This window comes from Xiphophorus couchianus, chromosome 6 (assembly GCF_001444195.1).
Source record: "Xiphophorus couchianus chromosome 6, X_couchianus-1.0, whole genome shotgun sequence".
NCBI classification, from domain to species: Eukaryota; Metazoa; Chordata; class Actinopteri; order Cyprinodontiformes; family Poeciliidae; genus Xiphophorus; species Xiphophorus couchianus.
This window is the reverse complement of record NC_040233.1, coordinates 13,040,022-13,051,017: the sequence shown is the minus strand read 5'-3', so window position 1 is coordinate 13,051,017 and position 10,996 is coordinate 13,040,022. Positions and strand designations below refer to the sequence as shown.

General features: G+C 37.5%; 1 protein-coding gene across 1 annotated transcript; it reads left to right on the top strand.

The window, feature by feature from the left end:
• Nucleotides 1–65: 65 nt before the first annotated feature.
• LOC114146418 (RING finger protein 224-like) lies at nt 66–7,281 on the top strand. Its single transcript, XM_028020425.1, has one exon. It carries the CDS (start codon nt 6,514–6,516, stop codon nt 7,144–7,146), a length of 633 nt encoding a protein of 210 aa, XP_027876226.1. The 5' UTR covers nt 66–6,513; the 3' UTR covers nt 7,147–7,281.
• The last annotated feature ends 3,715 nt before the right edge of the window (nt 7,282–10,996 follow it).

The window sequence follows — 10,996 nt, the reverse complement described above, 5'->3', positions numbered from 1 at the left end:
TAGATAGATAGATAGATAGATAGATAGATAGATAGATAGATAGATAGATAGATAGATAGATAGATAGATAGATATCGTCTCTCTCTTTCATCTCTTTCATTTAAATCAACATACAAATGTAAATATACATTTTCAACTAAATAACTATTTAATTGCAGTGGAGTTAATTCACCTGTTATGAATTAACCCTCTGCAAAATTAGATTCATCGGTTGAGGGTTTTAAACCACTGTTCGCAGTGACCTTTTCTCAAATACCTACAATATGAGCATGTTCATAACAACACTGAAAAGCAACATTGAGCTCCGAAAACAACGATAATCATCTGTATTCGTTGTCCAAAGGAAACCACCTGATGAGCGCAAACTAAAGCTTCCACAATGGAGGCGATTGCAGAACGACAAGGTGCGGACACCGCTGAGTTTAAGCGTGGAAAAGAGGATCCGCTCTCCTCCACGAGTTCCACCTCAGTCCACGTCAGAAAAGCACCGCGTGGTCTCTCGCAGCGGTCGCGCTGATTTAACAAAGGGCGCTGCAGCAAAGCCGCGGTTGGCCCACACGGCCGTGGAACACATCCGTGTAAAATGTCGCACTGCTGACACACTGGACCACATGAGGGATCACTTGACTTTTCTGAAGCTCGTAGAGATGTGATAATTGCAATAATTAGGCGTGTTTTATAGACCGACGCATTTAGTTTTTTTTTCGTCCTTTTGTCCCTCAAGGAAAAGCTTTGTCCCATTTTTGCATTTCCTTACTCCGCATCCCATGAATGGTTTGATCATTACATGTCCAGAATAAACAGGCAAAACTTATATACCTCACAATATTCAACAGGACACGTTTGTTACAATCAGAATTTCTCCTTCAAACAGGCCAACAAACACGTCAAGGGAGTGATTTTATGAAGATGTAAATTAAAATAAGTAAACATCACGCTCTTTTTGTGGCAGAGAGGTTTTAAATTGGTATTTTAATCCATATTCTCTCTCATTGCACTTTTAACTCTCAAGACACTGGGCAGTAAAAAAATAATGGCGTGGACACAAAAAAAGACGTGGAAACATTATACCTCTATAAAAGCAAGAATGGGGGCCATAGAGAGTTATCATAGTAAAGTTTGACTATCATGAAAAGGATATCGGATCTACCGTGCCAAATCAATTAGAGGGGGGAGCTGGGTCAGAAATGTGCAGGGCCGGTGGACAAGCTATGTCAGAAAAAAGCCCAAAAAATGCTTCTGAAGAGAAATAGCATGTTGCAGTGTGTACAAGTAACAACTCAAGGATCCAGAGGCCATGTATTTGTATTATGTATTTCTAAATCAGTCAAATCAATAACGCACAGTATTTCTCCATGTCTCCATTAAATGAAATGTTAGCCTATTTTCTCTCACTCATTGGAAAAGTTTGTATCTGTTGGCTATACTCCTAACTTTTTCTCATCAGATTTACAAGACGGGATAACATCAGAAACTAAAAAAAACAAAGCATTTTTGAAAAAGCCAACTTTTATTTGAATGTATTTATTTAATACAGACTTTGAGAGAAATCCTTTATTAACATCAGTGACACAAAGTGTCACTGGCTGTTATTAGTTTTACATTACCACATTTTGGCAGAAGGATAGCTGGTCTTCTCCTGCTCTGTATGTTTCAGCAGACAGAGCGATTTGATCTTTCCTCTTTGCATTGTGCAAAGACAATGTTCTGGGTTGCATCTTATGATCTGTTATCTTAGGTCATCCCAAAGGTTTGGGGTCTGGGAACTGAGATGGTCATGGAAAAATTGATTTTGTGTCATTTGAACCATTACCATGTTGATTTGGCCATATGTTTTGGATCCTGCAGAACCAAATTGCAAGCACTCTAACAAGGTCCTGTTTTATGCTCTCTTCTCTTCAGCTCACCATACAGATTTTATTTTTTAAATTGATCGTTGATTATTGGGTTGACATTGTGTCTGGTGAACAGTTTCTTTGTTGTTATGGCCATGTGTTTCTGATCATTAATGCATCGAATCACTGGATTATGACCAATTAAATTTTTTTAGGGGAGTACGCCAACATTTTATGAAGACGTTGCCTGATATTTCATGATGCTATGAAATAAGAAATGTCTTCCCAAGAGCTCTGTAAAGAGATCCAGCTCACAACATTATCCTCATCTGGTCAAAGCAAAAACATTATAGTTAAGGTCTGAAAATAGTTTAACCAACTCCACATGTTTACATTTGTGAAAGTAGGATAGACAAAGCTTATATCGGGTATTTCTCAAATAACCATTTGGTATATATAGGTAGCATCTCATGGCTAATGTGGAGAGTTGATGATGCCAAGTTGTCACTATTTGTTGATGTCCCCTTACATTAAGCTTTAGAGTTGTTTTTACCTCGCTATCATTCTGCTGACTGGTTGCGAGACAAGTGTGGGTCCTGATCTAGCTGGTGCTAAAATACGTTTACCTCTGAAAGCAGTAACTTTCATTTGTATTATACATTTGTTTCATTGAGAGATAGCTCTCAGTTTGTGAAAATGGCAGCTGGTTGTAAAACATCATGCGCTTAACCTTTATTGGCCACTGCTGTGTAAGGAGGCTCTTAATAGTGCATCATTACTGAAGTTTTTATTCTGAAATAATGAATATCGGTTCAGGATTTGGATAATGGACAATTACTGCAAGCTTTTGTATGTTTTGTCTTTTTTTTCTTTGCTTAGATTATTTTTCTTTATATGTCTGATATGTCAAATCTCATGTGTCATTAAAACTAAAGCATAAACATTGGAAAAAATATCAGATTGTGAAGAGTTCAAGGAATCCAGTTACTGTAATACCTATATTCTTTTCTTGAATGGGACAGAACTGATAATTTTTTGTAAGATTTAAATATTTGTCAATCAAGGAACAAATTGTAGTATGATATGCTAGAATTAGGAACCACACATTTTAAATTTAAAGGTTATGCTAATTTAGCCTAAGATTTTACAGCTTGCAAAATAAAAGGTTTGTGATACATTTATATTTCCAAAAATAAATACATTTTGCTGAAGATCGTATTTACATGACTAAGTAATGATGATCAAAATGGAGTTCAGGAATGACATAAATTAAAAAAGGACAGCTAATTTAATTTTATCCACATACATGTTTTAAAGTATAGCTGCTCAGAAACAGCCTAAATGTACTCCACTTTGTAAGAGAGTATAATGGCAGAAAAATATAAATTAGCTGAAGGATCAAGTCATCAGTGAAGATAATCATCTCAGGTAGGTCACAGGTTTGAAATAGGGAAATCCGTTCTCATACTAATGTTCCACTTACAAGGCACTATCAAAAGAATTGCTGTTTTTTTTTTTCCTTTTCATGTGTTTGATCTTATCAAATATAACTGGCCCCAAAACCTATCAGTGGGAGTTCAGACTGAGTGGCGTTATCATGACAAAGGCTTGAGAAGGCGAACCCAGGTGAGGCAGAAGAACCAAAAGAAGATAATCAGAGCATTTGTTAAAGCAACAGCCAAAGGGCATGCAGGCATAAATTAGCAATCCAGTAAACGCCGACTGAAAACCGTCGAGCTAATAGTTCATGGTCTCATGACGAACATGCAGTCACACCTCCTGTGAGATTCTTATCTAACTGGAATTACTCCATGCCTTTTTCTTCTGTATATTTCAGTCACATTACTGGATGCTGTGATAACAGAGAAGTGGGTTTTCTGCCTCTTCACACAAATAAGCAAACTTGGTGCATTTGTATTTGTTGAGCCAAGACAAATTTAGTGTCTTGTAAGGATTATTGTTTGCCTTCTGATAAAGTGTAAGGCAACGGAACACCGTGCTTTTCAGATACAAGCAGAACTATCAGAAAGATCTACAGAAATCTGGAGAATGCTGTATCAATTTGGACTTAAAAGAGAAATGACAAAATTCGCAGAAAATAATGTAGCATGTGTAAAATAAAAAGTTACATTAACTGCTGGATATCTGTGTCGCAGAGCTCAAAAGAAACTTATATTTTCACCTGTTTCTGTAAAGCTGCTCTCATGAGGTTAGCATTAAGGGCAACAGATTTGACAATAGAGAGCTGACTATGTCAGGTCATGCAAAACCTATTAATGTTTTAATAGAGATTAAAATATTTAAACTAAGTACACAATTGACATTAAACATGTCCTTATGACCGCCATATCTTGTGTCTTACCAATTTTGTTCGAACATCATTAATTCCTTTTCCCTGAAAAAATCAACAGCTCCTAATTTCTGGTCAGTTTTAGATAAAGCATAAAATCCCCCAATCCCTCACACTGGAAACACAGAATTAATTACTTTACATGCACATATAAATTCGGCCACAAGAGGGCACTTTTCTTTCTATCAGTGTTTTTATTGTTTTATTGCAGCTTTTATCATCTTATTTTTTATTTATTTCAAATGTTGTACTAATAACTTTTTTATTCTATCAATCTGAATTTGTAAAGTTGAAAAGTGTAACAAATACTCAGAGCATGCATCCACTAATTCAACATAACATTATTAAAATGTAATCTAATCTAAACCTAGAAAGAAAAAAAATCTAACCTGGAAGTAATTCAGTAAATTACTTGCATGTACGCAGTGTAATTTGGTTAAAATGGAATCTGGTCTGTGCTGGGAATTAATTTCTAGAATTATATTTCAAACTCTCTGCATTGCAAGATGCTCTTTCTCATGGTTGTCAAAAAATTATTTGTTTTTAAAGCTTATGGAAATGGAAGACACCATTTTTTCCATTACATACTCTGTGTATTTAGGAAGGAGGGGGCTTTTGCAATGCTATGCAGAAAAATGCACTCCTGAACTTTATCTCCATTTTGTTGGCATTTTATCCCAACACACCCCCATGAAGTTTTAAATAATGTTCTTAATTATCATGTGTATGTATGGTGTGCATATAAAGTCTGCCTCATAATCTCAAACATCTAAAGAAACTTCATTCCAACCAGTTGCCTTGAGAAATCCCCTAATTAGTAAATCAAGTCCACTTATGCATAATTTAAATTTGGTATAAACACAGTTGTTCTGTGAAGGTCTCAAAGGTTTGTTAGAGAACATCAACAAATAAAGGACATAATGAAGACTAAGGAAAACACCAGTAAGGTCAGGGAAAAAGTTGAGACCATAATAGCTTAGTTAACAGCTTTGACAAACATTATACAGACGGTTTGTTTCAAGCGGGGTTTTAAAGGATTATAATGTTCTGACATGACTTGCACAAGTATTCATATACTTCTGACATGTGAACAGTCTTTGCTGTGAGCTATCCATTGTAGCTCTGGATGTATGCTTAAGGGTTGAGTCCTACTTTAAGGTGAACCTCTGTTCCTGTCTTAATAGGTTTTCTTACAGGACTGCCCTGTATTTAGCAACGACACTGACACACTATAATAATCTCCACCTCATGATGCTGTCATCAATGTGGTTCTCCTTCAACTTCAGGTTTTAGTCTCACATGACCAGCATCTTGAATGATTTTTTTTACAGTACACGACATGCCATTATATAGGTAGATTGTAAAGTGGAGTCTATCAATACTCTCCTTGTCTGTCCTGTCAGTTTAGGTGGACGGGCATGTCTTGGTTTGCATTTACACCATACTCCTTACGTTTCCATTCAATTTAATGATGTAATTTGTTCATTTATGCTTTCTAAGAGGGGCTTCACAAAACAGCTATTTATGTAGACGTCGAATTATACACAAGTGAATTGTATTTGCTATAGTTCTTCAGGCAGTTGGTTTAGCTGGATTTTACTTAGGGTTATCAGGATAATGTAATAAGAAATGGATGTGTTGGCATAAAATGCCAACAAAATGGAGATAAAGTTCAGGAGTGTCACGTATATCATTGTACTTTCTCTTCACAATAATGTGCTACTGTGATTTGGAACATACATTCTTTCAAGTTTGTTGTTGCAACATGAGAAGCGTGAATGCTTTTGACAGACATTGCAGTTGCTGTTGAAGGTGTCACCGCCGTTGCCCTGCTAGGCGCTGTCCGATGACTGTGGTGCTGAAACTCAAAGCGACAATCTGACAGCGCTTCTTGCTGTTAGAGCAGGTGCCCAATTTTAATTACACGGTTTAATGGGGCGCATCGGTCACATGATGCTCGTTGTGACACCAACCAGATGACAACGGATCAGAAAATCAATCTGAACATCTCTTTTGTGTAGCTCTTTATTCTCTCTCTCTTTTTTTTTTTTTTTTTTTTGTCTATTCCGGTAGTTGTTTCACGGTTAGATTTAGCATCCCTGTTCTCTGGTTTTGCTCCAGCGGGAGCTCCACACAAGTCTGTGAACCGGATGGAGCTGAACTGAAACCAGGTCAAACTCACACTTAGAGAAAAACAAGAAAAAGAAAATAAAAATGCACATGGGAGGAAAAAAAAAAACGTTTTTAACTCATTTGATGCCGAGTACATGTTAATTATTAACATAAATAACCGGTGTGGTCAAATGAAGCTGTGCAATATGGGGGAAAATGGCGGACAATGTCCACGGACAAAGCGGCTCTGCTTTTGCTCAGTCTAACGAAGAAGAATACGAGTGCAAAATCTGCTACAACCACTACGACTTGGACCGCCGCATGCCCAAAGAGTTGAGCTGCTCCCACACCTTCTGTCAGCAGTGCCTCGAAACTCTGCACTCACGAGAGGGTCGAGGATGGAGGATCGGCTGTCCCGTGTGTCGCCATCGGACTCCGGTTCGGGAATATCAGGTTCAAAATCTCCCGAACAACAGGGCGCTGTTCGAGGCTCTTCCGCTTAGAGTGCATCAACGTCAGAGCTTATCAAACACGGAAGAACAACAGACAAGTCCGTCCGGATCTTTTGCCACCGAGGAACGCTGTGACACCTGCAAGAACGTAGCCTTTACCACGGGCTGTGTCTGCGCCATCTTCTCCTTCCTCTCCATGGTGGTGCTTTTATTTCTGGGCCTCATTTTCGTGCACAACTTCAGCCATATAGCGTCGCCTGTCGGCCCAGTTTGTCTGTTCGTCGCCAGCGTCCTGGCTCTGCTCTCTATAATATTCACTTGGTTGATGTGCATGCTGAAGTATGGAGCAGAAACAGAAGCGAGCACGCTTAGTTCCCTCACCTCTAATGTAATGTGATCCTCAGAGTTTGAACTGGACTTTTGAAATGGGATATTTAGAGGTGTGAAATTCAAAGCCTTGACGCGCCTCCATAGTGAATTTTGAGAACAATTCGAATTGTCAATAAATGACTGTGTGCTTTATGAAAATGGACTAATTGTGTCGGGAATTGTTGTTGCTCATTTGTTTGATTTTCCTTTATTGTGGTGAGGAGCAAACATAGCTAATTCATACCTTATTTTCAAACCTCCTTTTGCCCTTTAAGTCCTTCTTATTTTCAGTATCTTCAAACAGTCCATTTCATGCCAGCACAGCTTTTTTTGTCAGGGTTTCACTGTCTCAGAGGGCAGAATAGTGCTAAAAAAAAATAAATAAAAGAAAATCACTACATGGAAAAAACAATACGTACTTCATAGAAAGGCCAAACCTAGACTGAAATAACCAATAGTGATCACAGATTCCTTTGAGTCTACTGAGACACGTTTTCTAAGAAAAGTTAAAAACGTCAATCTCTTGTTGCATTCTCAAGTGTAGACGGCAGTTCCTGCCCAAGGCGACGATTATGTCAGAAGAACTGATACTGTCAATGGCAAATAGTATCATTTGGCTCTGGATCAATTTGCTCTTTATCTATCTTTACATACCTATTGCAGTGCAGTTTCATTCTACTTATACTGTAGAGTATTGTATCCACTTACTTTTTTATTGTAGTTATGTATTTCATGAACTTTAGAGATAAAAAAAAAAACTCTTCAAAGTTCCAACACTGGTCAAAGTATTTTATTTGATCGAGTTCTTACTGTACTCTCTTGCTGAAAACTGTGACATTTTGTTCCAGCCATTTAACATAGTTCGTATAAAACGTCATTGTCAAGGCAGCCCAAAACGTTGCACTGTTGGGTGTAATGTCAGGAACTAAACATTCTTCAAAAGAGCGCTCCATTTTGTACCTAAATAAAGTTGTGTAATAAGTCATCAAAGCTGCCAAACAGTGAAAGATCAGCAGAGCACTTGAAATAAGAAAAAATAGTCAAACTAAAAAGGTAAAAAGCAAAGAGGTGAAATGACTGGAACCGTCTTTATTTATTTAGATAAGATTTATATAAAAGCACATCTTATTAAAAAAACGTCTTGCAAAAACGACAATCCACGCTTCTAATAGCTTAAAACACTGATTAATTAGAAAAGTTTAGATTGAGCTGAAATCTGCAAAATAAAAAACGTACATACTAAAAACCTCAAATGATTTCAAAAATCAACATTGAGATCTTATGTGAGAATATCCATAAGTTGCATAACAACCTGTTTGTGTTTTATTAATCAAATTGATGTATTATTTGCTAAGGTGCAGTTATTTCAATCACCTCAAACCTATTTATCTCATAACTACCTCTGTGTGATCACAGTGACTCCCTATGGTGGAGCAGGTCAGCAGGGGACCCCAGATCAATAAACCTGAGGGGACATGAATCATTCAAAGAAAAAGAAATAACTATGAGGTAGGGGGCCTAAATACATAGTTTTGTAATGTGACAAAACATTAGAAGTGCAGATGCCCTCCTGGAGGGTTCTAAATCATCTCATAACTTTTTTAAGGTTATTCATTGGCAGTTAATTATTAATTTAGTGTTTTTTCACATAATTTTACATCTTCTAAAAATGTGGGCAAAAATAACAATGCAAACTGACTGGGCTCAAAGACTTATGATAAAGCTGATGTCTCCATTGTGCTGATTCCGAGTCACACAGTAGGCATTTATATCCACCCAGTGTTGTTCTAAGTGGAGACAGTGGTCTCCGTAGTTAAAATCCATCCCTTTTAGGTCCCTCAAAAGAATTCCTTCTTTTGGTCAGTGAGTAATGCCGCTTAAATGCCACCATGACAAAAGGTTGAGAGAGGAAAGGAAATAAAAGAAAGAAAGGAGGGGTGGCAAACTTCTACTTGGAGCAATATAGGCAACACTGTGTCTGGGGCAAAGGGGCTCATGTCATGGGGACTGTAGGGCTTAAAGTTAAAGATTACTTTGAAATCTGCATCCCCTACCATCAAACTCTCCTGGTATCTCCCCACCCTTCCTCCTCCCTGCAGCCATCACTTCAGCTCCCAAAAATAAAAAGCTGTCTCCACAGAAAAGGGGATGAGTGGAGAGTAGATCCTCTTTGATGACAGAGAAGGATTCTTTTGTTCCCTAATCCCCACAGAACCCCCCTGGCACCCCTTTTTCCCTCTCTCTGTAAGTCCAATTGGACATTAAGTGGCTTCAGTCAGGGGTTCAAAACATATTTGTTTACCTTTTCTACAATACACGACAAGAAGGGGCGGAATGAATCACAAACTTTATACTTTCAATGGTTTAAATCATTTATTAAGCAGAACAATTAAAAAAATAAACGTGTGAAATAGCTCAGGGTGAGTCCCAGGGTACCAACCATTATTTTCTGTGCACAAATGTCAAGAATCGAACAGAGACAGTTGTGGGATACACATCTTCCTGCAACTTGCCTTAAGTGTGTGCAAAGTGTGTCGATGTGTCATTATCAGATTGGACACACATATTTCACAGGGGAGATGAAAGTCTTCCATATACTTGTAACATCTGCCCTCTGTTGGTGTGCGACCCATCAGAACCTCAAAGACATCGCCCGAGGAAAGCGATTATCAACTCTCTGTACGCGCTTTGACTCGTCATGTGATCACATGCTTGTGTATGCGGGGGTGTTCGAGTGTGTGTGCCTATGTGGTGTGTATTTTGCGGATGAGGGGACGTGGGGTAGAATGAGTGTGCAGTTGTTAAAATGTCCCTGAAAAGACATATGGTCTAAAAAGCATGCAAAACCTCCAGAGTCAAGTGACGTGATCTCAATGTTTAAGGTTAAAAGTGTCAAACGAAGCTTATCTTGCAACTTCACCTTAATCTCGTCGCCCTAAATATGTCAAAGAATATGTTCTGTCTGTATTATGTATGGACACGGACATTTTCCTATGCCATATTGAAACAAATGACATGATAAATCGCAGGAAGTATAAAATCTGTCTCCCTCTTGTGTGTGTGAAAAAATGTTTGCATAAAAAAAGGGGACTGGAAAATTAACAAACTGTTAAAATGACTACAAGTGAATTTCTAAATTCTTCCAAACAATTAATTTTCAGAAAAAAAACTTACCTCAAGCTATAGTTTAATGACAAATCATTATTAAAAGCACACCCACTGATTTTGTTGTGTTTTACTTTTTATAAAAGATTGTATGTCTACTAACTGCAACTTATGCATATTTGAAAAAAATATATGCATAATTTGTATATATGTTTTTTCTTCTAAAAAAGTGCTTTAAGTCAGCAACTAATGTACTTAAGATAGGGCTGAACTGGGACCAATAAATGGGCCAGACATTTTTGCCCATGGTGGCCCACCACTATTTTTTTATATAATATATGAAGGCACATTACTAACAAGAGGATATATGTGCGTGTTGTGTTGTTTCAATAATTAAAATAAACTGCAGTCGCCTACAAGGGAGAGCACAGCCATTGTAAATAAAAAACTAAACTGATACTGTTTCACTGCTGAGTTTCAAATTGGGAGAGATGGTCAGCTTCACATGTCCCATCTTGAAGTGAAAGTGGATGTGAAAGAAACACCACTAGACATCTATTTTCAGTGCTTTATGAAATATACTATTTATAGAAATACACAATCATGCCCGTAGTAAGACCATAGATACATGTAGCTCTTTATCAAAGTGACACCTTAAAATATAAAAAACTGTTTTATTTCTTTGGTAACCAAAGATAGATAAATCCTCTATTTTGGTGATAGTGATATTATTATGGTAATAACAAGTAAGTATAGTAGAAATACTACATATA